This window comes from Anarrhichthys ocellatus, unplaced genomic scaffold, assembly GCF_004355925.1.
Source record: "Anarrhichthys ocellatus isolate YVR2014 unplaced genomic scaffold, GSC_Weel_1.0 scaffold47, whole genome shotgun sequence".
Classification (NCBI taxonomy): Eukaryota; Metazoa; Chordata; class Actinopteri; order Perciformes; family Anarhichadidae; genus Anarrhichthys; species Anarrhichthys ocellatus.
The window spans coordinates 2,751,309-2,777,716 of record NW_022280077.1 but is presented as its reverse complement, the minus strand read 5'-3'; the positions used below and the strand labels follow the sequence as shown (position 1 = coordinate 2,777,716).

The window sequence follows — 26,408 nt, the reverse complement described above, 5'->3', positions numbered from 1 at the left end:
AACTACAGTATGACTGGTAAAGCTGGACTGAGCGGTACTGACAGAAAAGAAACAAAAGATTAGAACCTTGTAAAGTAGGGTCATTGGTTCTCTCAGAGAAGGTTAATAAAAGAGACTGTGTGAAAGGGACGTGTACTTAGATATAGTCATCTGACAGGAAGTGCACAGGGGAAGTCCCCAATAGGCTAACCACAGATTTGAAGAAATGGAAGTAAAAGAACCTACTGCAACATCTGTACATGTATATAGTATATCATATGATGTTGTTTAAGTGGTGTGTGAAGTCTAGTCAGGGTCCTCTGAGGAGAATGAATCTTAAGTGTTAATTCCTCACTTGGATTAGTGAAAAATCTGCATCAATGGAGCAGACAAAGGCTAGTCTCTTCCTCTACTACTGTACTACAACTCCAGTAAAGCAACTGATGCAACGTTACTTCTGTGAGGCTATATCATCAGCTCTGCAGCAGAGTGGCCCTAGCGTAAGAGCTTTGTTTGAGACTGTGACAGATTAAAGAGGCCACTGTGATGTCTCTGACCAGGCAAGCCCATTAATAAATAATGGCGAGCCACACATCAAGCCTCTTGAGATGTCTGGTGCTTCACCATCAAGCCACCCTCACAGCATGGTACAGCTGCTGCATTATTAATGAGAGGAGAGCAGGAGGTGTCCAGCTGGGACCAGAGCCTGCGTTTGGAACACCCGAACCCGTTACACCTGTCATGTTGAGGGACTAAAGTGTCTGTGTGATCTCGCTGACAGCCTGAATCCCCAAAGGTCTGTCTCTCTGGTTGCACTGGTTTCAACCTCACTTAGCAGCAGCCTGTCATTGTGTAATCTGTGGACAGCAGATGTTCTAAGAGCACCTGGACTTATAAGGCTACTGCTTTTGTGGACTTACAAGAGGTTTCTGTTGGGTCACGTAAAGGACAGAGCAAAAGTACAACTAGAAGTACAAAAATGAAACTTAAAGTATCCGAAGTTTTCCTGTATAAAGGTAGTTTTTTTTTTTTATATCTCCACAATGTGGACCTCAAACACATGATTTGATGTGTTTCCTTTACACTTTTATACACGGAAGCACCTGCACAAAGTCACTTGAACTTTGAAATCACTTGTTTGATGCTCTCTTCTCACAAACTTTCAAATGTAACGCTAGAGAGACGGGCATGCACAATGCTCCAGTCAGAGTTGTACACATCCAGTCAAAAAGATTTCTCAAAGTCACATCTATGATTGAAGGAGGAAGTCACACAGCCCTGCCTGCACTGTTGCAGAGATCTTCCTGGAGCAATACTCAATTGATCAGGTTTTAGAAAGATCACACTGCAATGTGACAGAAAATGTCTCATTTTGGAGATAAAAGCTTTGCAGACAGTTACCATTTTTTTTTGGTCTGATAGTTGACGACATTGAAATAAAACCGCTTTAATGATTGTTACTAATGATTGAAATTTGACTATTGCACATCGAATCGAGACAGCGGTGTTTGAATCTTTACCTCAAAGAGTGTACCTCAATGTCGTTGATGAGCCGTGGCCCATTTTCACAGCAGTCAGTATTATCTGCAGTGCATTCATTGCTCATTTCATCTCCCACTCAGGGCAGGATGTGGTTGTGTACACACATCACTTTCAAAATAACTTCAACAGCCTAGTCTCTCCTTTTATAGTAAAGGCCTTGCTCATTGTGCTAGGGGCCAATGTAAGGGACGCTGAGTGGATATACTGTATATGTGTGCCCTGCGTAGGGGCCACTAATTTCCTTTTAAAAATAGCATAGAGGGGGGGTAACTGGGGTTACTGAAGTCTGATAATCCCAGGCTCAGCTGCATTATCAAATTAGAACTCTATCGACTCGTGTCGGCAGGCTTGGAGCCGGGTTAAGTGTGTGGACAGCACTGGCCTGAGTGAATGCCAGGAAGTCGGGAGGCACACTTCCTGAAAGTTAGCAATGCCTCAACAAAGTGCTGCACCACTTGAAGCCAGTTTTAAATCATAAGGAGACAACAAGATCGGGTCTAAATCCAACACATACCCTAAGAAAGATACAACTTTAATGATGAGAACATCATGTTATAAGCCACAGGAAACAGCAAAGTAGACCACTAACCCATCAATAACAAACCCTCTTTATTGTGCCTCTTCCTGTCCTCAGGATATGAAGAAGCTTACTTCAGTCAACACAGATATATATATATATATATGATAGACAGGAGGGAGACAAAGCACAAAATAAATCACCAACACTGGTAGAATTCCACTCACAGTTCTGTTCCGACCTATGCAAAACACATTTAATCAAAAAACAAAGAATTGCTATGCATAGTCAGTAAAGATATGTCCTTTACTTCTTTATAATCAAACACATCTGCAATCCAGATAATAGAATAGTTAGATTTTGGATTTATGAAGATGAAACTCTGTGTATGTAACATTATGGCCTTTTGTGTACCTCTCGGCTCTTTATGTGCTGAACTATGTCTCCTCCTCCTGGAAGAAAACAGAATTGATGAAAAATAATAAGAAAGAAACTCATCTCTGTGTTCCTTGAGGGACAATGTATTCACACGGGGAGCAAAGCAGACTCTGATTTTATACTACAAAAATACTTCATGATAAACTACACATACTTGCAATGTATAAAATAAATATTTCTTAATGGTAGCACTAAGAACACAACTATATGTGTCAGGCTAGGCTTTTGTGAAACTCTTTTATACCTAACCAACAGCACAGAGTGCTTCATACTACCACAAATGAAACAATCTATGTTCTTTCAGTCACTGAAAACATATTCACATCCTTAAGCCAGGAATATTTTGAAAGGTATACTGCTAACTTCCAGTTGATTAAAGTATGAGTCCAGGTCTACATGTCAGGGCTTTCTCCTGGACAGAAGATGGTGCTGTTGTTGTGAGCATAATATTCACCAGACGCCTGGCACAGAGGAGCTCACACAGCCGAGATAACAGCACCAAGGAATGTATAGCATGGCACAGTGTGAGAGATGTCAGTCATACAGAGTCAGGTTGCAGACTAGAAACAGAAATTTAGGAGCTCGGATTGCCAGAGGTGGTGAAGACATCAAGCATGAAATGAAACGAGGGCTAATGATTGCAGAAAGTACTACATATGATGCCAGAACACAGTTGCTGTACATAATGTAATGCACCGTAAAGTAAGCAAACATATTTTTGCATTTTTGTTGAATGCAATAACACAGACTAGAGCCTGACACAGTACGGAACACAACAATTCATTGTTTTGTGAGAATACGGCTCCTATTGTCATTCTATTATATTCTATAATTGCTACTCTTACATAATTCATTGGAGAAGATCATTTGTGAAAATCTGTCTCTTCAAAAATACAATACAAGTTTGAAAAAGAAAAACTGTTGCCATGTCTAGTGAAAGCTACTTTTTCTATTTTTGAAAATGTGTTACCAACTAAGCTCCCCAAAGGTAGTATGGTTACTCTGGGGAAATTAAACTAGTTACTGTCCATGGGGTTTCTACGAATATTTGCTCCCCTATTAACATATATCACATACTTTCTGCCAATGCCACAACTCAATGCTGCATATTTGCGGCAACCACTGCCTGCTTACCAGCAACCACACTTCCTTCTGGATTAGCATTTAGGAAATGCTACATGTGGATTCGGCAATATAAGTTCAGGTTCATCTTGCTCTGTAGAGGAGTGTATGTGAGCTCAGAGTCGCGTCTATGCCACACTGATTTGTTCTAGAGCAACACATGAGTGGAGCCATAACAAACAAAAAAATTGCATTTTTGCAAAAAAAAGGGTGCAACAATGGGAGCGTCCAGACCCAATTTGTTTTGACCTCACGCTGGCTAAACCAACTTTAGCGAGCTGAAACATTTCTGCTACCTGAGATGGGTACTGAATGTCTGGAGAAATAATCACATTTTATTGTTGAGCTCCACTAAAAAGTTTAACTGCAGACCTCCCTCTCATCTGAAATCTTTTTCCAGTGCAGTTTCAAATCTTCAGTTTGAGCCTGTTTGGACAATGTGGCAGAGGGCAGAAATGCAGCGTGTAAATGAATTCAGTGCAGAAATCCCCTCTGTCTTATATGTATGTATTTCAACAACAAACGTAAACTTCCACACAGAAACATCACCTGTCCATTTTGAAGGGTATAGAAGATTGGGACCAGATGTTGGAGCGGACTTTGAAAGCGTGAAAACTCATTAAGCATTTTTATAGCTGAACTTGGAATTAGCATGTGTGGGAGAGCAACGCTTCATGTGTTACCTGTGAGTAAGACATCAAAGAGCGCTGCAGCTGCTAATGACAGGCCTAAGCATGTCTGAGTTCCAAAATTAGCCGATACAGCTAATTATCCCCCAAAGAAACGGCAGACCGTCAAGCAAGAAATGCATGTAAAGCTCACGTTATCCCAGAAGAAAAACCCAAATAAGATCAATTGGTTGTCCTGCATTTGACATTTGTCCATCAGTGTGATTTTTTTTTACTGGTGATCCACAAGAAGATTGTCATGTGATCTTGTATAGGGTTTCAGTAAAGACAGAAGCACCCCTAAACATAATCCCCACCCCCCTTACAAACCCACTCCTACCTCCGAAAATCACAACCTATCCCTCACAGAGCTGTGTCAACCCACCTCTGGAATTTCAAAGGGGAAGGGACATTGAGACATAGAGTGTAGCTGCACCACTGAAAAGAGTGGGAAAAAGAGATTTTTTCTTTTTTCCCCTGAAGGAGAACTCAACTTTGTACTCTGGAAATACATGAAATCTGGCGTAATCTGTGTAGAGGACCAAAGACTAAGACCTGTTCCTGTCTAAGCCTTTTAATGAGCGTAAGCCCCCAGGAGGAATAGTCGGAACTCACAGAAACCAAAGTCAGCCCCGTGGGAAGCAGAGCTCTCCGGCTGCTCACAGCCACAGACATGCAACCGTTCACCTTGGTCGGGGCTCTTTTTTTCATAGTCCACATCTCCTCTGGTAGTGTGGAAGCCCACAGGTAAGTCAACGAACTAGAGCGTAAGGGCATTTGATGTTGTATGCTATGTTTTCTACCTTGAGACCTGCAGCAGATGTAAACTTTACTTGGATATTTACTCAGTCAAGAATGATAAAGACCTTCCAAGAATAATAAACCAAAATTGCCACCAACTGTACTGACTCATTTGGCCCACTTCCTGTTGCCAAGAAGGGAATTACTGCCATTTTAACTGGCAGTTCCTCTACATGCTTTTACTTGGCTTTAAATCTTTACAGGGAAAACTGTTGCATTGATGGTGTAGACACACTGCTGCCGCTGCCAGCAGAGGACTATGACAGCTATGACAGTGTGTCAGCTAAAAGTGGCACAGCAACTGTTAATAACTGAAGAGCACCTGTCGCTCTAAGGAGCCGCTCTCCTGTGGGCTATTCTGGTTGATTTCTATCAAGTCTCAGATTCCCCCAGTCCAACTGGAGCCGAGGCTGCTTATAGGATGCTATCCCTGTTACACCTAAACATCTGGGATATAAGAGTTTGGCATTGGACTTAAAGGTAGAAATGATGCTGAAAGCTGTAAAGTCAGATTTGGATGTGTTATGCTGACATGAAATATGTACTAAGTCAAAGTCAAATGGCATCTTAATTTAATTTACAGGTTAAAAATACACACATGCAATATAATCTATATGTAATGTAGGTTATTTTGAATGCAATGCTGACTTGCTGACCACAACTGAGAATAACTTAACTGTGAATCTCATCTGACTCCAGAAAATGGAGTCAGGTAAAGATCAAGGTACAGTGAAACAAGAGGACATATGGTTGTGCATAAGGTATCAATGTGCAACGCAGGAAGTGTCTGATTAGTGTGTTTTTCTCCATCTGTAGCCTACATCCTGTCAGCTGGCTGTGGATGTGTTGGGTGCTCATTTTTTCATGTTAATATGGTTGAATTTGTAATATGTCCTTCGTGTTTTTTATTGTTGAAATAAGATTTTGCTTAAAGGTCAAATTTACCATCTGATGTTCCATGCATTAACCAGGGTGGGTTATAAATGTAGCTGAGACAGTGAAATGTAAACCTTACCTTCTGTTTCTCTCTTGCTCTATAAAGGCACTACCGACAAGTCCTCACTGGAAACCAACCAGGTGTTTGTCGCTATGGCAGGAGGCTGGAGTGTTGCTATGGCTGGAAGAAAAACAGTAAAGGACAGTGTGAGGGTAAGAGCATTTATATATAAAAAATCCAATTTACTGCCACCATGGACAGTCTCCTAACAATTGTTATTCTTTTCGTGAAAGATATTCTCCTAACCAAAATAAATGTGGCGGCAATGACATTCTAGATTGAAAAATCTTGCCTGATAGAAATGTGTGGTTTGACAATAATCCATCATTCTCAAACCACTGATATTTCTGGTGGTATTCTCTTCGTGTTAAATGTTTTACCAGCTCAGTGTGACCACGGCTGCAAGCACGGAGAGTGTGTTGGCCCCAACAAATGCAAGTGTTTCCCAGGATACACTGGAAAGACGTGTAATCAAGGTGGGTAGTTGGGTTCTGGAAAACATGGGTCAAATTGGGTACAGTTGATAAGCTTTACTAACGAATTCTGGGTGTGTTCCACTTCAAGCAAATATGTTTCTCCTGTGTTCCAATAAAAGCATTTCAGTTAAAAAGTAAATGTTTTAGGTTTTAGACAAGAAGGTGTTGCGTGTGGAAAAATAAGGGTGACTCTTATTTCCAGATCTGAATGAGTGCGGCCTGAAACCTCGTCCCTGTGAGCATCGCTGCATGAACACCTATGGAAGCTACAAATGCTACTGCCTCAATGGTTACACCGTAATGCCTGATGGATCTTGTGCGAGTGAGTCCCATTGTGCTAATACTATCCGTGAATACCCTGAGTGCAAACACGTGAAAATCTAAGTTGGCAAGTTTGAATATTTATAAATGCGTGCCTTTTTGTGTCCATGCACGAAGATTCCAGGACATGCTCTGCTGCTCACTGTCAGTATGGCTGTGAGGAGGTTCAGGGGGAGATTCGCTGTCTCTGCCCATCTGCGGGGCTGCAGCTGGGGCAAGATGGGAGGGCTTGTGTAGGTGAGCTACCACACACACACACACACACACACACACAATAAAATAGTATATGAATGCTTTTATGCATATGGTGTCATGCAAGTAAAACCTATGTCAAATATGATAAATGATTAGAGAAAAGCAAAATGTAAGGAGAGTGAAAAATCTGATGGAACAATAAAAAAGTACACAGTTAAAAAAAAAAAGGCTTGACTTTGGCTTGTTGCCGTCTCATGGATTGTGAGTTTTTGCATAGGGGAACAATTCTGTACAGATTTTATTTTGTGGCTTCTGCATTCTTGGCTTGTAAATAAGATGAGTGCTATTAAGTTATATTTCTACCCACAAAACTGCCTGAGCTGTAAGAGAGAGCCAGTCTGGCATACAGATCACACAGGGGAAGTAATATAATTGCTCTGGAGCATTAAACTTGAAGATTGCCATCAATTCAACACACTAAAAAAAAAAAGAGATACAGCAGAAGTACACTTTCATTCTGAAGCCATAAAGTAAAATTACATAATGACATGACTGAATGAGAATATGTATATTAACTCATTTAATGATTGTCTCTACAGCAATAGGCTGACTACTACAATTTGGCACTGGATCACTCTCAAAAGCATTACTAATGGTCCTATTAGCTAGAGAATTCACAAAATTCCTTTATTGCCGCCACAACTAAATCTATAGCTCACTTACCACACTCAGTGGTTCACTGCTTCCAACCTGGCCAGGGGCCACTGCAAACACAAATTAGCAGTGATGCTAGGAAGCCAGTGAGGGATCGCGTTCTTGATCACCAGGATGTTGTAATGAACTCAGTACACCAACCACAGCAAAGTTCCCTGCTGGCAGATCAAAAAGAGCAGCTGAGAACTCCATGTGAATCAGAGGAAGTGCACAGCACACTCAATCCACAAAAAATTGTCAGCAATGTGTGTGAAGAGTCTCAGAGCAGTGGAAATAAGCCATTACAAGAAATACAAATTCAATATTGCCTAATGTGACATGTATATAAAATCAAACACTCTTTAATTTGTCCCGTCTTCTGTTTCCCTTCAGATATTGATGAATGTGTAACAGGGAATAACCTCTGCCCCTACGACAGACAATGTGTGAACACCTTTGGAAGCTACTTCTGCAAATGCCAGAATGGCTACGACTTGAAATATGTTGACGGCAAATACGACTGCGTAGGTAAGGTATACAAGTTTATAACAAGGAAAGATTCAAGATAGATTCAAGGTACAAATAGGCTTCTTCCAATTCCAGACCTTGATGAGTGTGCAGCCAGCACCCACAGGTGCAGCCACCATGCTGTCTGTGTGAACACTCAAGGATCCTTCAGGTGCAGGTGCCAGTCTGGCTTCAGAGGCAATGGCTTTGAATGCTCTGGTGAGATCCAAGAACTGCAACACAGGCTCATGAATTAATTAGTTTTAGGGATGACTTTCGATATGTAATAAAATGTGTCTTCCAAGGCCATTCATAATAGATTTTAACAACTCATGTCTCAGGCCTTTCCCAGGTGACAGTAGTCAATCAGATTGGTCAGAAGCAGTTTTACAGCCACATAATTCATTTACTCGGTGAACAGGCCAAGGCTAGTTTCCTGTTTTTAGACTTCATGCCTCTTTACAGATGTCAGCAAGAGGGAGCCACAGATTGAATACACACCTGTCTAAATATTGTATGGTAGCCAGCCATCTGAAGAAGAAGTGGAAAGGCTGGTAGTGTTGTACTCTTTAACCGAGGCCCAGATAATAACAGGTAAAGCCTCATGATGCCAAATTACAGAGGCCAGCGGTTTCAGCATGAATGAAAGATGCCTTTATTTTTTGTAGTCAAGCCGTTTTATCAGAGGTCCTGGGACGGAGACAAAGGCAGTGCAGATGATTTCCTCAATGGTGAGATTGTGTGAAATCCAAGACGGCTTCCACTGTTCACTCCCTGCCCTGCAACCCCATTCATTGCCTCCTACTTTTTAAGAACACCTCTCCAAACTCTCCCCCATGCTCATGGCTGAAAATGTTGCACGTCCCTTGCACACACACAGCTTGATATGAGACCTGAAATCCTCAGCATGACTCCTAAAATACAGAACTCATGTGACAAAATGCTTGTGCACTTAAAACACTCATTTAAGTTATGTGCAATGAATGTTGCTGTCATGCTTCATCTGCATGGAGTAGGACAAGAGCAGCAGCTGCAGAATACATGACAACAAACGCATCTGAAGCCCGGAAACAAACTGTCTTTCCCACTCATGATTGCAGTTCCACATGTCTAATCTGATTCCTCTTCCTGCCTGCAGCCATCCAGGACTCCCAAGTGAAGCCCGGGATTCTGGGAGGTACGCTGGACAACGAGGACATCAAAAATATAATCCCTGAACCAGTCGCAACGCCGCCTCCTAAATTCCATCAGCAGCCTTTTGACTATGATGGAGAGGTCTACGCTGGCCCCCAGACTGAGCAGAAACAGGTGGATGAATTTCCTGAGGAAGAAGAGGAGGTGGAGGAAGACAACCAGCTCAATCCAAGAGGAGATGTTTTCAGTAAGTGCCCTTTCGTTTGGCTCCTTTGCAGTAATTCTGGGTGGTCCACAGTGTATTAACCTTACACAGACTAAACAAACTCAGTTTCTACAGAGACTTAGCTCTCATGTCTACACAGCATCTGAATACAATTGTCGATTTTTCAGTAGGCAGCTGCAATAAGTATTAAATTGCAGGTCAGGCTTAAGACCTTGACCAGAGAAGAAAGGGGCCTGTTGCTTCATGTCCGCTGTCGCCCACAGGCTTCACTAAGACCTGTATAACTCTTCTTGATGTTACTAACAATGGAGGAACACATTTGTTGACTCTCTTTAGTGAACAACATGCTCAGACATATTGAATCTGATAAGTCAAAGATGTGCCAGTTATTTCCTCAAAGAACCACAAGCATTGTTACTGTCATGCTGTCATGTCCTCCAGTATTGTAGAAAATAGGGTCACTAACTCTAAGATCCTATCAACTCTAAGCTGACGTGTTTTTAAAACTTTTTCATGATATCAAACCATTGGCTAAAACTAAAATATAAAGCTCTGAATAAGAACCCAGCAATGTAGAATTAAGAAATGATTAGAATCAATCTAATTGGTTATGTGACATGGTGTCTTCTATCTAGATCATGTCATTCACACCTGATCTGTGTGTAGATGCTCCTTTTCTGACACTTTCATCAGATAAAAAGAGACGAGTGGGCAGTGTGGTCCTCAATGAGAAACCCCATACATGAGGTTACCTTTGACAACTAATCTTGATCTTCATGGAAACACCCTGGCCTGTGTAAGAACTCAGATAGCAAGAGGAGACAGGCCCCGAGACATCCATCACCTCCAGGGAGGAATTTCACTCTGTCGGCATGAGAGAGCCCAGGGATACAACTCATCCTGCTTCCCATCTACTGGGAGGAGGGTGGGGAAGGGAGGGAGGTTACTTAGCCTCCAAGCCTTTTATTATGTTTTCCCCAAAACAGCTGTTGTGCAAACAGACTTGACTCCTAGTTGGAAAGTCTGTCATCAGCACTCTAGACCTCTTAACACTAGCCCACTCTAGCTGAGCAGGTTCAATAACCCCAGCTGTCGCTCCTCTGACTCTCTAAGGCCGCTTGCCATGGGGGTGGTTAGCTGCAAGAGCTTTAAAATACTTGGGGGGGGCTGTTTCCTAAAGTTGCAGATTCATCTCAAGACATGAGTGACAGCAGGGCAGGTCTACACCTGTTGGTTAAAAGGCACTTTCTCGCTTTTGTTTCACTGTGGAATTTCTCTTTGCTGCATAATTTTGCAACGTTTTCTTTTTTTTAAGATCACATATTTTAAGAGGAATTCATAGACAAAACGTTCTTTGCAAAAGTGTAAGGGGCATATTTTATGAGATTTTGTTAGAGTGTAATTGTGATACAGTTGTGTCTGCATGCTTTTACTTTCTGATTATCACATTTAGCTGAACTATTATACACTCCATTGCCAATTCATTCGGTGCACCTTGTTAAAAAGAATGCAGCCCTGCAATAAATCCCAGGTAGTCTTTTTCAAACAGAACTTTATAACCTTCATGAAAGTTGGTTTTATTGCAGGACTGTTTGAATGCAATAGCTTAAGATAGGTGTAAGTGTACCTAATAAACTGGAAAGTGAGTGTGTATCCAACTGAAAATTCATAAATTTACACCGATGTTTCTCTTTTATCTCTTAACACAGTATCAGAGGACTTTGAATCATTGTTTGGCCCCGCCACAGAAGTCAAAGTAATCCAAATAACACCCGTTCAGGAAGGTAATCAAATATCTGTTTATGTTCCATTGTTATTTAATGACTGTTTATAAGACTTTTTCCTAATGTGCTCCTTTGGTTTTACCCTCTAGAGTTTATCCTGGATTGCAACTTTGATCAGGGAGCATGTGAGTGGGTCCAAGACAAGGCTGATGACATGGACTGGAGCGTAGCCTACCATAACGGTAACAAAATTATAATATGTGTATTACAGGTTATTTAAGATAATTTTACAATGTAGATACATTCACTTATGAGACAAACTCTCTCAGGTGCTGAGTACTACATGGCCATGAGTGGGCTCCTAGGGGAGCTGGAGGATATAGCCAAGCTGAAGTTGCTTCTCAGTGACCGGACCCAGCAGGGCAGCTTCTGCCTCACCTTTGACTACCGTGTGGTGGGTCACAATGTGGGAACTCTCAGGGTGCTGCTGGATAATAATGCTTACCCCGTATGGGAGCAGAGCCAAAGCAGAGACCAGGGCTGGCAGACAGAGCTCCTCACTGTGGCCTGGAAAGAGGAAGCGCCAGAATCTGTGAGTAATGTTATAGTTTCATAACACTTCAATAGTTTCATAACACGATCAATAGATGATCGTTGAACTTAAGTGCTGAAACAGCTAACAAGAATAAAACCAGCCAAAGTACTTTTGTGACTATAGCTATGTTGGGTTTTTCTCTAAAACGTTAAATTAATGTGGTTCACAGTGGCCTATGTTTGAAAGACAAGCCCAATATTATTGAATCACTTCTCGAATCTACAAACTCAAAATGCCATGGTACCTTTGAATGTCTTTCAGATTGTCTTTGAAGCTCAGCATGGGAAAGATGTTGGAGGAGAGATTGGACTGGACAATGTCGTGCTGACTTCAGGGCCCTGTCAAGAGGATGTCAGTCCATTCGTTTAAGAATCTCCACCCCGGATTTACAAAATATGACACATGTCAAAGATTCCTGTTTCCTGTCTGTATGTTGGTCTGGAGTTTCACACTGTCTTACAAGACATCCACATAAAGATACAGATATGATCTCGAGGGAAGATCTGTACTTTCAGTGCATGCATGTTTACTTAATCACCATGCTGCTACATTGGTACATTCGGCTTCATTCTCTATCGTGATTTTCAAAATGGTCTCTGAAGATACAGATCACCCAGATCTCAGGAATAGGTGGAAATGCTTACTTTGTCTTTGAGTTAGATGTAACAGTATTGTGCTTAGTCCTTTGTTGTGTATGTAATTGCTAAAGTTAAGTGAAAATAATCTATGACATGTAATGTGAATTCTTAGGTGAATTAAATCTGAAATTCAATCTTAGATTAATAACTTTTTTGAAGGCTGGTTAGTTCTAATGATAAAAGTATCAGTACGTAACTGCTGTACATTTTGCTTTCATATTATACTGTACTATTACAATAAATCTGTTTTTTTTTCTAACTCTGTCTTCAATCCTCTTCCTTGATTGTGTCAGTTGTAAGTTTATGCAAACAGAAATCTATCATCGCCTAGACTTTTCTGGCATTGGAAGTGAATGTATCATAAACTGGTGCTACAGTGTGGGGAAAATCCAAGGTAATATGATAACGACTTGGGTTAATGTCAGGAAAATTAGTCTACTGACTGAAGAAATACCACCATAAATTAACTGTAATTTATGGATGCCAGGACTGGAATTTAATCACAAAAAACCTTTTTGTGGTAGTAAACATTTTCCCCCAACCTCACTGAGAAATGTATGATTTCATACTGGCATAGATATATATAAAAGGGGGAAAAACAATTGTTTGCTCTAACAACCAAAGACACATCTGGTGGGAGGATAACTGCATTGGATTACGTCGTCTGTTCTTGGGGTTTAGAACGTCAATAATATTGCTGTTTGATAACTTGTGTATCCTTCAAGAAGTAATGTTAGTGTAGGTACAATCCTGAGGTATTTGTGCTTTACTTGGTTAAAATTAGGACTACTACTAAATGTTAGAGGAGCATGCTGTAATCTGTGCTCCATAACATTTGCATCATTAGAATAAAGGTCAGTGAGCCTATAGTTTCATTCAGAAAAATCCCAGATGTCAACTATCAAAAACAATTCTAAGTGGACCATTCTGCATTAAAGCACACTTAAGAGCGATAATTGACCTACCTTTCATCAGTTTCATATTTTGTTGTTAAGATTCTCTGACATGATGTTGGGGTATGTTTACATTGTCGTGTTGCTACGTAAAACCCCGTTCGTACCTTCTGAAGACATCTCAGTAAAAACATGGTTATAGTGCAACAGTTAAATTAACTTTATGTTACCTAGGGTCTACTACATCTAGTGTTTTTTCGATGGGCTCTAGTGGGTTTTAGTGCAGCTGAGATGCTGGCAGATAACAGCTAAATTAACAAAGAAAAATCAGAAATGGGGACTTTAAAGTAACGTTGGTTAAATGCATTTAAAGTCGATGGTTAAATGTCGCTCTCTGCTGGTTGAGCATGAAAAATACAAAGAAGTAAAAGATGTGTCACCGACGGAGACTATGGGAAGACAAATAGACACACTGTTTGAAATGAATTAATCATTAACGTGCAACTCTGTGAATAATATTATATGTCTACGTTGTAAACACAGTCTGTGGTCATAAGGGTTTGTCACGTTTCCTCAGCTATCGTTGGTTGTTTCTGTCTGACAAGATCACATGACCCGAGGCGCCCATGTATCGTTAGCTTGTTAGCAGCTAGCTGCGTTAGCATCGAGCCTTCGGGGTTCACCAGGAAACGGTGCGACCTGACGTTATCTCGAGCCACACCAAGGCGAGGAGCTGTCAAACACAGGCTTTAATATTAATTCAGTGGTTTCGTGTTCTGTTTCTCGTTGACTCAGTAGCTGCTTGGCCCAAACTGTAAGGTACGTTACTAGCAATCTCGCCCACAGCTAAGCTAGCGAATGTAATTAGTGCAGTATATTTGAAGAGCCTAACTCCAGCTGTGTTCACTTGTTTTCTTTTTTTCACGTTAGCTTAGCTTAGCTAACGCGTAGCCAGCTGATATACCCGCAATGTAGACTTAACTCTACTTGTGTGCTATAGCATGTTTCATCTATTAGTTTATGAGTGTGTTTGCGTTATCTTGACAAGCTAAATCTTTATATCAGTGCTCACAAACAGTGAACGTTTGGGAGCAGCTTATGCTTCATTGGGCCATCTGTTAATCATTAAACTGGTGTTTTACAGCTGGTTGAACGTTAACGTTACCTAACGTTGTATGGCCGCTCATATCAACATTAAACATACGAGCATGTGACCAAGGACCGGGGTCTACAGCACATGATCTGGACAAGTGGAGGAGGCCAAAATCTATCAGGGGTGAGATAAAAAAAAAGGCTCATATTTCTACCAAAAGTAAAGTGCTTATTGCTCGCAATTTATTTCAAAATCATATTACAGTGTCATGCAGGCAATAAAAATGTCTCTTACACATTGCATCTCTACATTAGGTAAATTATTCTAAAGTGGTCGATCGGGATTGAACAGCCATGACGACAAAGACATCCCTGCTCAAAGTCATTCTGCTGGGTGATGGCGGTGTCGGAAAAAGCTCCATCATGAATCGTTACGTTACCAACAAGTTTGATGCGCACCTCTTCCACACCATTGGCGTGGAGTTCCTCAACAAGGAACTGGAGGTAGATGGCCACCAGGTGACCCTACAGATCTGGGACACTGCTGGCCAGGAGCGCTTCCGCAGCTTGAGGACTCCTTTCTATCGTGGCTCCGACTGCTGCCTGCTCACCTTCAGTGTCGATGACAACCAGAGTTTTCTCAATTTAGGCAACTGGAAGAAGGAGTTCATCTACTACGCAGATGTCAAGGAGCCAGAGACGTTTCCATTCGTGGTCTTGGGCAACAAAGTGGATGTGACAGAAAGGCAGGTGTCATCCGAGGAGGCTAAGCAATGGTGCCAGGAGAACGGGAATTACCCCTATTATGAGACCAGTGCCAAGGATGCCACCAATGTAGCGGTGGCCTTTGAGGAGGCAGTGCGCAGAGTGTTGGCATTGGATGAAAGAACGGACCACCTCATCCCCACAGACACAGTCAAGCTCCACAGAAAGCCTCGCTCTGCTGGCACTTGCTGTTCATAACATCCAGGAGCTAATCACTAACAAATATTTGCTGTTATGTGACGAGGCTGTAGGTTTACAATGCTGTAGTAACAACTTATTTAAACAAATTATACCACTGGCTTTATGATTTGTTGTACTGTTGAAGTTTGATCGTGCTAACAGTTGGACTTCTGTTTGAAGAGAGGAGAGGAAACACTAAATGCATCTCTAATTACAAATAAACATGAAATCACTGAAGCATTCACGTAACTCTGCCACAGTTCAAAGGCCGGGCTTTGGAGAAGTAGCAGAAAAATGAACTATATTTTGTGTTGTCCCAAGACTATCTGTGGGGAACTAGACAAATATCATATTGGAACAGAGGAAATATCTGTGAAAAGTTTTACTTCCCTCTCAAAGGGTTAAATGTTCCTTTCTGTCATGAAGGCAAATGATGTGACTACCTTGGGAGTGAGATCAAAGGGTTTCTGAATGTCACTCCTAAATCAAATAATACATGACCGCATAATTAAATAAGTTATGCAGCTTAATAGACTTATTTCTGAGAATTATGAAGTAGCTAAGTCTCTACTATGTGTAACTAACACATTGAGGCTAATGCACACTCAGTTTTTGTGCACATTCTGCTTAGTGAATAGATTATCGCCGTGGGACAAGATCCCCAACATAAGATCAATATTGAAGCAAAGTTAACATGCATGGCCTGTGGTGTAATTAAGTTTCTGGAACCTTTTGTATTTTGTAAACAGTTTTTACCTTAAAAAAATCAATATTGCCTTGAGGAAAGCGTAATGAAGGAGTGGTCATGATTGAGTAAACTGCTTTCTTTCTTTCTCATTGTTGGGTTTATTGTTTTAAATCATTTTTATCTTTTATGCACTAACATTTTTCCATTTTTAACAGTTTGAAGTTTTTCCCGCAGCTTAATATTTAAAATGGTGAACCGTTCATGTTTGGACTGTTTGTCATTCACATTTCATTTACATTCAAAGTTGTACTACTGGTATGCCAAATGATAAATAAACCCCCAGAGAATCGTCTCTTAAAGCATGTTTTGTAGCCCGCAAACTCTGACAAGTGACATGTTTGTTAACCCAAAGTTTGGACTGAACAGGATGTTACCATTCTGCTGTGCTTAACCACTGCAATGATATAATACAAAACACCTAACTGTCAAGGTTCAAGATTGTGTCTACTAATCGAAATGTTGTCATTGTTGGTCAAGCTCTCTGGGGAGAAGTTGAAGGTTTAATGCCTTAAAGTCTAATATGTATAATCAACATAAAGTATCCGTAAGAAAGAAAGACAAACATTACAGTAAGAGCTACGTCAGACAAGAAAATGTTTTATAGGAAACTGTTGAATACATTTAGATTTTTGCAACAGGAAAAGAAAGACATAAAATATGTGTTAGGTATATACACAACAAATAGACAAGCGCATGCATTAAATCCTTGTGCATGTGAAGTGATTAACCCAGGAGATGTTTCTTTCCAAGAAACTGTACTTTCCTCTCGAAAGCTGTTGAGCGGACTGGTGCATTGATTTCATAGAATGGATTCATCGCAAACTGGAAGACAACATAAATGAATAAATCGAACAATAAAAGTATAAAAAACAAAGGATACCTCATTTAAAATGCTTGTAATCATATGGAAGACAACTTACCTTAATGTATAAATCATAAACGTCATTAAAAAAGTTTTTGATTCCATCTTCTTGTCGCACATCATGCAGCATGATGAATCTTATATGTGAGGCAAATAATTAAAGAAGATACAGCCATGCCAATGAATTTCTGGAATATGACGATACATTATAACAATATGACTGACTATATAATCACATTTTAATGCAAACTAACATGTTAAATAATGGCAGTTGGGCTTCAGCTAACAATTATTTTCATTATCAATATGTTGATTATTTTTTGTATTAATTGTGTGATCTATAAAATGGCAGAAAAAAAATTACAAATGTTTATTACACATGAGATTAGCCATGTAGGGCTTTTGTCCGTCTATTCAGTCAGTAAACTACAACATAGCAATATGTTCATTTTGATTTGATTCCCACCATTTATAAAGATTGATGTATAGTCTGTTCTGTGGGGATAAAAAGGGAAGAGTCACATGGAACAGAAAGGATATGTCCTGCAGTGACGAAGGCAGAAACAAACCACTCGTTGAACTTGTCCACAGTTTTCAAGTACATATTGTTGGACAGCCACATGTTTTCATCCACCAAATCCAGGGCGGCGTGTGCAATGAACTGGTTTAAGTGACGATGGTCATCCTGTGGTCGATAACACAAATCTTATTAAACTACATAATACATTAACAGACTCTGATTGAATTTAAATAACTGTAAATGCCTTGTACCACCAACATTAAACACAGTGGTGTGGTCATATGCTTCATAGATACAGCAAGCTGTAGTATATGGCTAGGCTGATACATAACATTTGTTTACCACTGTTATTGCACTATTGGGTACTGGAATGAATACTTGTGCTATTAATAAAGTGTTACCTTTGATTCAGACTTCCCAGCTGGCAAGAACTCCATTTCAAACACAGGATTGTCCTGATGACCAACCATGACAAAATAAAAACTTCCAGACATCGTTTCCCCTTCGTCTTTGCCAAGTCAAACTGTCCTGAACACAATTCAAACCAAACAAAAATAGGTTCAACTATTTAATCTTTCCAAATATCAGCGTCAATATACCTCAGTTGGTTATGATCCTTTTAGCTAGAAAAGCTTACGTAAGCCGCAGTGCTCCACAGGCGCGTGACAACGTTTAAATCGTTAAGGGATTCTTGTGAGACTAAAATAAACAAATCACTTCTTGAAAGAGTATAAGAACATAACGTACGCACAATATCGAAAGCTTATTACTTTCATACGATCGACTTCTGTTTACCTGTTAATTCTGCTTCCCGGAGAGAAGCGATCACAGACGCGTAAAGATGACGACACGGTCAAGCAGCGCAATATATTTATCAGTTATCTGATGTGAAACGGTTTGGCGAAAGCAATTTTTAAGCTTAGCTCCATACACATAACGTTTATTATTGCATTAAATATATAATAAATTATTGAATAATAAAAAATAAGCAAATTGCAGATTTTCTCGTTACGTCATAACTATGGGCCTGGAGCTGACATTTCCGTTGACGGATTTAAATGCTAGGGGCACCGCTTCTCTGAAGGGACGCTGAAACGGTTCCTGATCGTTAGGCAGGTAACCACAGAAAGTATTATCTTTACAAGAATGCCAGGTGTACCAGGTGTTAAGAATACAGAGTAATTACAGTCAAACACTAGGTAAGAATACTTAGAAAGCTGGTGTTATATAGCTCGCCATGGCAGCTTTACTCTGCTATTGTCCGTTATAACGTTAGCGTTACTTGTGTTTGTCTTCTGTCGGGACCGACAAAACAACACTCGACAGCCATGTCTTCGGCCAAGGAAGACACGTTATCCCCAGATGAGCTGAGGAAAAGACTCTATCAAACTTTCAAAAGCAAAGGAGTGCTTGATACACTCAAAGTAAGTCGTGCTAATAAAGTCGCGGTAGACTCTCGTAGTCTAAAGAGTTTAGTCGTCATTCCTCTTGCTCTCTGTTACTCTTCTGACCTCATTCAGACGCAGCTGCGGAATCAGCTCATCCAGGAGTTGAAACACCCTCCTCTGACTGGAGGAGAACCAGTTCCCAGACCAGTACACGTGAAATCGGAACCCCTTTTGGTCTCGGCCTGTAACAGCATAGTGGCCGATCATCTCCGCAGCTCAGGGTACGAGTACACCCTCTCTGTGTTCTACCCTGAGAGTGGCCTATGCAAAGACAAGGTAAGCACGAGCGTGTTGTCTAATTGACTGCAATATAAAGTGTGAAGAACACCGTGGAAGATGAAGATGTTGGTCTCTGATCCACTTTTGGCAGGTTGTCATGACAGGAGACCTTCTTCAGCTTCTTAGAATTAATCCTGAATCAGCGCTTCACCGATCCCTGGTAATGAATAATATGATTAGCATGTAGAATAAAATTAGAAATAATAATTGCATATTGTTAGTAATAATAGTGTTATTATTTCTTATTGTTTACAGTCTTCAAACAAAGGCAACAGTGATAAAGGTATGTGCATCTTACTGTTCCTTTTTTGAATAAAACGGCTCCCTTAGACCGGTCCTTGATGTGTTTTGTCTTTGTCTCGCAGGGTTCCTGATCGGCCTCCTGAAACAGCTAACACATCATTATACTCACAGCCGGTGCCATGATGCTGACACTCAGACAACCAGCACAGCAAGTTATGGAGAGTCTCTCGGTAGGATGAGATAAAGTCTCGCATTGTGCTCCACAAACGTTCCTTTCAACGCACATTTTTTATGTTTATTTCTATTATTTTTTTTTGTCTTCCATACACAGTCGAGAAGATGAAAATAATCGACGAGGAATATGAAAGCTCCAAATACAGCGGGGACAAATGGTTTTCATTCCAATCAAAACTGGATGCATATAGGAAAGAAACTGAAGCGCAGATGCAAGCAGAAATGAACACAAAGGTTTGTGTATTTTTCTTTAATGTTAATGAATCAAAACACTGAGAAAGTATGAAGCACAGCTGCTGATGTAGAACACTTGTACTACAGTTCAATCTTCACTTTGATGAAACTCAAACTTACTTCAATATATTTTTAATACGACACACAATCTGATTACTTAAAGTAACATTCGCCTTATACACAAAGAACTCTTAGGTTAATTACCATGGAAGCATAACTTTTCTACTACAGCTGCATACTCGTATCTGCACCAACAACCCCGTTGTAAAAGGTTGAAGTTCTTTACGTTTTATGAGTGGCTAATATGTGATCATGTTGCCTCAACATTGTGTCTTGTTTCCTAAGATGCAACATTTTAAAGATGTGGAAATTGCAACGGTGAGGATGGAAGAAAAAGCAACATTTCATAAAGAATTTGATAAGCTGAAGCACGAGCTGGAGAGGACCTACGAGATGAAGGCAAAGGCGTTGATGGAGCGAGAGAAAAACGCCATTGATCGATTACAAAAACAACAAGAGGTAGATTACTGCTAATTAGATGTTGTGTTTTGTTATTTTCTCTCAAGAAAGGTGAATTTAGTGCAGGCTCTCGACATCACGGTAGTCATTGGCATTATTTCCAATTGCTCAAATCCAAGACGGTGCAGTTGATGCTGTTGTTTGTATTTGTCTCTCCTTTAGATTGAAGAAAGAAATATGTACATGCAGAGACAATCGGTCCTGAAAGAAATTGAAACGGTGCGAAACAGAGAGAATGAGCTGAGGATGAGAATGGAGGCTTTTGAAAAGTAAGGCCTTTGTTTACCATTCATGTAAGTAAGGTGATGCTCTCTCCTTGTGACTACTAGTACATAGAGAATGTTGATGTGTGTGTGTGTGTGTGTGTGATGGTAGGACATGTCAAATTCATGAGGAGAAGGTCAGGACCTCCGAGGAGCTGCTGAGGAGGAGAGAACTGGCAGTGAAGACTATGGAGGACACATACGACCAAAGCCTGAAGAATGAACTTTCCAGGTATTTTTATGTCGTATTGGGGTTGTTTTATTTTTGGGCTCACATTGTCACCACCAATTAGACATATTTAGTTGGTTACACATATGCCATCTCATTTGATATATTCTCTCATTTCTCCTAGTTATGTGTCAGGTTTGTATCCTTGTTAGAGGTATTGTTATTTTGTGACCAGAGGATGTCACTGTTTAGTAGGTTTAAAGGAACAACAGTATCGTGAATGTAAAATCTGCAGTCAGCGATTTATTCAATTCTACAGCAGAAATATTTTAGCTCTAATTGTTTGAATGCTGTTAATGAGTCTCAGAGTGCGTTGTTGTCTTTTTGAATGGATGTCAGTAAATGGGTGGAAATCGGGCACATTCTATATTTAGGTTTGGTTTATTAATCTGTACTCTGTAATAGGAAAGGGCCGCACGGATTTCCAAGATTGTTTGTGTTGATTTTATCTACAAAGAACTTTATCATTATTTAAATTTCTTCATAAAATTAGATATCAGCTTGAGTTGAAGGATGAATTCATCAAGAGAACAGAAAAACTAACGGAGAATGAGAACAGGAACAAAGGTGAGAATTATGATCATTGCAAGGTTGCTGACTGGTTTTCTACTGCCCATGTTTCAGTTTGATTTTGTGTTTACAATTAATGTTTTATTACTCCTCAGTGGAAACTGTCCGTATCCAAAAGGAGTCGGCTGTAATTAATGGCAAGTTAGAGGAGCACAGCAGAGCCTGTTCAGAGCTGAGACGGCTACAGGTAACGCAACACAACCCCAGTCATCCAGCAGTGTTAACTGCACCTTCTTCAATAGACACAACACTAAAAAACTTTCAATCATACCGTGTGATGTGATAATAATGTAATGCGGTAACTATATGGTACACAATGTAATAGATGAGTTAGATCTCCAGCTTTTCATGTGTCCTCTGTTGTTTTCCAGTTTGAGCTAGACACGGCGCAGCAGCAGATTTCTCTGCTGACTCAGCAGAAGGAGCTGTTAAGAGAAAGACTGGAGACCACGAGCGACTACCCCAGCGTGAAGAGGGAGAAAGCCGAGCTGCAGGGGCAGCAGCGACTGCTAAAGAAACAGCTGGAGGAGGCCCAAGAGGAGAACCGGCTTCTCCATGCAGGTGACAACTAGCTTGGGTTGGATCACGGTTTTCTTTTCGCAACTGATTCTCGTAAATTGAATAACCGAGAGTTATTGATTTCAAACCTAGAAAATCGGCGCCTCAGAATATGTGTCCTTCCAGTTTCTATGTCCGTTCACAGTGCTCGAGTGTGGGCTCGTTATGAGCTGTGGGAGATGCAGTGTACTGTGAAGCACTCATGTTAGTCCGCCACACGGCTTCTGGCTCAGCTCAGTCTTCTTTTTGAATTTGTCTTGCTTGCCAATGTGGTGCCTCTGTGCTGTGTTTGTAGCTCTGCAGACAACTGTGTAAAACAGAAGCAGTGAGGGAATAGGGATGTGAAGGGGAGCAGAGACAGAGGGCTCCCTTCACTCGTGGCCGAGAACCAAACATTCACCTCTCTCTGAGGGATGCTGTATTCTTCCCGTTTGAGGATAAGGGGCAGGGGAGCAGCGGGCCTCTTTACTCATCACGAACAAAAGGCAGAAACATGGTACAAAGCCCCATGTGCTGTACTCTCATGCTGGTCTGATCCATACAGCCCAAACTTTGATCTGGAGCACTTAAAACATGACACCCTAAATCAGAACAACTCCTGTGTATCCCCACGGGCTTTTGTTTCCCTCTCAGATAGCTCTCCCACGGAAATAGACACTGGACTGGCAAAAAAAAAAAAAGTATGCTTTTTTTTTTTTTTTAAATGATGTTTTAACTCCAATAACCCCTCTCTCAGATTTGAGCAAGCCGTCCAAGGAGCAGTTGTCCTTGCAGATGGAGCTACGGAGGCTGCAGAGCGCTCGCAGTCTGGATGAGGAAGAGTTTGACAACCAGAAACAGGCGCTTCAGGCACAGCTCCAGAGTGAGGTCAGTCACATAACAGCCTCTCGCTGAGTGTGGGAGACTATGTGGTCAGCTTTTATTTTTATTTTTTTTCACGTGGTTTTGTCTCAGCTTGGGGAGTTTCTTGTGTAATCTGGGTTTCCGTTGACCCACAGACCTTAATACTGTGTGCAAAAACTAACTTCTCACGTGATGTGCTGTTGCCTGCAGGTGGAGCGGTGTGTTCAGTTCAAGGCTCAGTTGATGGAGTGTGAGGAGAGGTCACAGTGGATGACTAACCACATTGAGGAAATTAAGATGCAGCTTCGCCAAACTCAACAAGGTACCCAATGACTGGGCTTGTGTACCAGGCATTGTGTCTGCCGTGTCCATATGCAGTCAAAAATGTTACACTACGTAACTGAAGTTAACTTTATTCCTGCGTTTCACAAACCGGCTTCCTTTCTTGGTAATACTTACAAATATAAACCTCAAACATTCTCTCTTTTCCATTACTATAATACATTTTCTTTCTTTAGCAAAAACAACAAAGGAAGCCGTTTTATAGTAGTAGCAGCAATATCCTAGTTGTAAATGCATGTAAAGAGTTATTTTTTCTCAGATTTGTACTCTTTAATGGTGGTTGGTCTTCTGTATTAGTGTTCAACTCTCCTCTTGTTTGCTTTCTCTTTTCTTTCCTTTTCTTTTGTGTAACCCATGCGATGACGGCAGCTCTTGAAAATGAAGTGCTGCGTAACCCCAAGCCGTCTCTTGTCGATCGCTCGGTACTGGAGCTCAGCGCTGACAAGCTCGTTCCCCCTGACATCTATATGGACAGAGCTCTGCTGAGGGCCACAGTAGGTTATGATGATGTTTGTGAAGCAGGGGGGCCCTTGCGAGGACACACGTCGCCTTGGAGGGACTCTCCAGACTCCGACATGGAGATGGTGGCAGAGGCAAAGGCTCGGATCCGGGAGCTGCAGAAGGAGGCTGAGACCTTGGAGGAAGCCTACAGGAGCTACCATCAGAGGGCAGTGCGCTCCACCGTCTCACACATGCTTCCCCCAGGACCTGTTTCCCCACAACGAGCACATCCTTCACACCGTCCTGACTCTCCTTTAAGAAAACAAGCCGCTCACCATTCACATACACGCTCACCAAACAAATCCAAGGCCTCGCAGAGACCGCTGTCTCCACGTAGCACCAGAGCCCTCTCCTCGGCACACTATGACACAAGAACCGCACCACCCGCGCAACCAAGAGTGACCTTCTTGGAAGACCATAGCCAACCCCAGTCCACAGTTTTCTCTGACCACAGTCTTCATTCATTGACTGAAAATCTGTTTCTAAGAGACGGACACCCTCGGGATGCAAACAGCCCTCCTTCCAGACGCCTGTCCTCCGCACCGCACTCGTCCTCCAGGAAAAAGCTTCAAAGAGAGATTGCAGAAGGTACCTTCAAAAAAAATGCTTCATCCCGTGAAAATACTTCAAAGGGGATTAGACGCACCGACCTCTTTTAACTCTCAAGTAATAAAGAATGAAACAGTTTTATATCGTCAGCGCCCATACACTGCACATTTACTGTACTATATTTTATGAATGTGCCAGAAGGTTAAAACAGTTTAAACATTCAAAACAGTCAGTCTACACATTTCTCATCTGTATCCCATGAGGATATATTGCCTGACATAAAGTCCTTAAATTTGGCAGAAGCAGTTGGGTCTCCGGTGGCGTTTCCAGAGTTGTCGTTTGACAGACGGCTCCCTCGTGCCCCCCACAACGAGGCGGCGACCACGGGTGACTTTTCCTCTGAGCTCAGTCCACCTCGCAGTCCTCAGCTCCAGAGCACAGCACGAGACCAGTCCAGGTACCATCTGGCATCACTTTGGCAAGGACATTACAGCATTTTTATACACTTTTACGTAGTGATAGGGAATACTAATACTCTAATTTTTGCCCCTGTTTCTGTCAGTCCACCAAAGTTGCACCCCGTGTTCTCCAGCTCCGAGTCGTCCCCACAGCCGGAAAAAATAAGCCTAGAAGATCTCACAGGGATTTTGTCAGGTACTCTAAACTAGTATTTATTTATGCATTTGAATTATTGTTTTAACTACACTACTGCATAACTTAATTTACTATCTGGAAAACATGGAGCAGAGACTTTCTGTTGTGCCAAAATATTCCACTGTTTCCTGTGTGGAACAGCCATACATTATTATTTATTTATTTTTCTTGAATTTCATTATCGATAATTTAAACAACATCCCAGTAACAAAATGGGAGTATATCCGGTGTGGAGGTTTAGGGTTTGGGAATGGCTGCTTTTTAATGAGTGTGTGACTGGCCTCCAGAGTGCCTTTCAGTGGCCTCGCACAATGGTGAAGACGAAGGGCATCTGATTATGTATTCTGTGTCGGTCCTCTGGCCCTTTTGCATTATGGTGGAGCATAAAAGATCTCTTTGTGCATGTCTCCCTCCAGAGACCGGCCACATTCCAGAGCTTCTCCTGGACACTGCCATCCCTCTCTGTGAGGAGGCCCCTGACAGCCCCGCTGTCCCCCGCCCACAGGACCTCCCAGAAGACCCAATGGACTTGCAGGGCCATGCGGGTGAGTTGTTAGCCCCCCCCCCCCCCTCCCCATTCTTGGTTGACCCCAAATGAAAAGAATGGCCACCGTCTACTGTACACCATCCGTCTGACTGTACGAATCTCTCATATATTGCGGCCATTGTGGGGTCCATTGCCCCTGTAAGTGATGACGGACAGTTGATTTGTCTCATGTCAATCCATATGTGTTATAGAAGTCCCACAAGCCTCAGGTGAATGTGCTAGGGAAGAAGATGAGGAGGATGAGGAGCAGAGGTGGGAAAGGGAGCGAAAGGAAAGACTAGAAAAAAGGCAAAGGGAGCAAGAGGAAGCCAGAGAGCGGGAGCTGCAAGAACTTGAAAGACTGGAGAAAGAGATGGTAATGATTATCCTTCACCAAGTTCTTTTAAAACGCCTCTTTACCAAGAAAGGGCGGCCTGGTAAACTGAATGTTGACAGTATTTATGTCTAACCAGCTTTTGCAAGAGATGGAGCAACCAGGACTGGGAAAAGAAGAGGAAGAAGAAACTGAACTTAAGAAAAGAGACGAAGAGCAGACGCAAGAGGCAGATAATGACGAGGAGGAGTCTAAAGGTGGAAATCCATTAGAGAAATACATGAAGCTGGTCCTGGAAGCCAGAGAGAAGCAGCATGTACAGGTGAGTTTCACAAACTCCTGTAAAACTTTGCTTTTGTGACTTGACTTGTAACAGCTGCACTGTGTGTTTATACCGTGTGTGTGTGTGTGTGTGTGTGTGTGTGTGTGTGTGTGTGTGTGTGTGTGTG

The 26,408-nt window shown here is 41.5% G+C and overlaps 4 protein-coding genes across 10 annotated transcripts in view; 3 read left to right on the top strand and 1 right to left on the bottom strand.

Annotated features, from left to right (window-relative positions):
* The first annotated feature begins 4,697 nt into the window (after window positions 1–4,697).
* On the top strand, window positions 4,698–12,807 carry egfl6 (EGF-like-domain, multiple 6). 3 transcript variants are annotated; one of them, XM_031869584.1, is made up of 12 exons: window positions 4,698–5,013; window positions 6,110–6,216; window positions 6,448–6,540; window positions 6,743–6,862; window positions 6,979–7,098; window positions 8,143–8,277; window positions 8,353–8,475; window positions 9,395–9,637; window positions 11,326–11,400; window positions 11,490–11,582; window positions 11,670–11,932; window positions 12,197–12,807. In XM_031869584.1, the coding sequence occupies exons 1-12, from the start codon at window positions 4,940–4,942 to the stop codon at window positions 12,302–12,304; spliced, it is 1,554 nt and encodes a 517-aa protein (XP_031725444.1). In that variant the 5' UTR covers window positions 4,698–4,939; the 3' UTR covers window positions 12,305–12,807. The 3 variants fall into 3 exon arrangements, with proteins under 3 accessions (XP_031725444.1, XP_031725446.1, XP_031725445.1); XM_031869586.1 differs by lacking the exon at window positions 8,353–8,475; XM_031869585.1 differs by lacking the exon at window positions 11,326–11,400.
* Window positions 12,808–13,914: 1,107 nt separating this feature from the next.
* rab9a (RAB9A, member RAS oncogene family) lies at window positions 13,915–18,131 on the top strand. The gene is made up of 3 exons (XM_031869347.1): window positions 13,915–14,285; window positions 14,611–14,742; window positions 14,874–18,131. The coding sequence occupies exon 3, from the start codon at window positions 14,913–14,915 to the stop codon at window positions 15,519–15,521; it is 609 nt and encodes a 202-aa protein (XP_031725207.1). The 5' UTR covers window positions 13,915–14,285; window positions 14,611–14,742; window positions 14,874–14,912; the 3' UTR covers window positions 15,522–18,131.
* On the bottom strand, window positions 16,833–18,463 carry trappc2 (trafficking protein particle complex subunit 2). 4 transcript variants are annotated; one of them, XM_031869350.1, is made up of 5 exons: window positions 18,429–18,463; window positions 18,035–18,161; window positions 17,654–17,798; window positions 17,172–17,257; window positions 16,833–17,073 (listed from the first exon to the last, which is right to left on the bottom strand). In XM_031869350.1, the coding sequence occupies exons 2-5, from the start codon at window positions 18,125–18,127 to the stop codon at window positions 16,975–16,977; spliced, it is 423 nt and encodes a 140-aa protein (XP_031725210.1). In that variant the 5' UTR covers window positions 18,128–18,161; window positions 18,429–18,463; the 3' UTR covers window positions 16,833–16,974. The 4 variants fall into 4 exon arrangements, with proteins under 4 accessions (XP_031725210.1, XP_031725211.1, XP_031725212.1 ...); XM_031869351.1 differs by having other exon boundaries at window positions 18,271–18,455; XM_031869352.1 differs by having other exon boundaries at window positions 18,035–18,156; window positions 18,271–18,455.
* A 198-nt stretch (window positions 18,464–18,661) lies between these two features.
* ofd1 (OFD1 centriole and centriolar satellite protein) overlaps window positions 18,662–26,408 on the top strand; it is a 9,495-nt gene continuing 1,748 nt past the window's right edge. Inside the window, exons 1-21 of one of the 2 annotated variants that reach the window (XM_031869343.1) lie at window positions 18,662–18,749; window positions 18,960–19,057; window positions 19,154–19,357; window positions 19,452–19,520; window positions 19,616–19,643; window positions 19,726–19,833; window positions 19,935–20,071; window positions 20,417–20,590; window positions 20,753–20,859; window positions 20,966–21,085; window positions 21,576–21,649; window positions 21,748–21,839; window positions 22,024–22,213; window positions 22,947–23,077; window positions 23,264–23,375; window positions 23,765–24,484; window positions 24,746–24,902; window positions 25,008–25,099; window positions 25,516–25,644; window positions 25,838–26,001; window positions 26,099–26,281. In XM_031869343.1, coding sequence (XP_031725203.1) covers window positions 18,962–19,057; window positions 19,154–19,357; window positions 19,452–19,520; window positions 19,616–19,643; window positions 19,726–19,833; window positions 19,935–20,071; window positions 20,417–20,590; window positions 20,753–20,859; window positions 20,966–21,085; window positions 21,576–21,649; window positions 21,748–21,839; window positions 22,024–22,213; window positions 22,947–23,077; window positions 23,264–23,375; window positions 23,765–24,484; window positions 24,746–24,902; window positions 25,008–25,099; window positions 25,516–25,644; window positions 25,838–26,001; window positions 26,099–26,281 — 3,087 coding nt within the window. In that variant the 5' untranslated portion in view covers window positions 18,662–18,749; window positions 18,960–18,961. Of the gene's footprint in view, window positions 18,833–18,959; window positions 19,058–19,153; window positions 19,358–19,451; window positions 19,521–19,615; window positions 19,644–19,725; window positions 19,834–19,934; window positions 20,072–20,416; window positions 20,591–20,752; window positions 20,860–20,965; window positions 21,086–21,575; window positions 21,650–21,747; window positions 21,840–22,023; window positions 22,214–22,946; window positions 23,078–23,263; window positions 23,376–23,764; window positions 24,485–24,745; window positions 24,903–25,007; window positions 25,100–25,515; window positions 25,645–25,837; window positions 26,002–26,098; window positions 26,282–26,408 lie in introns of both variants that reach the window. The other variant, XM_031869342.1, reaches the window with a different exon arrangement.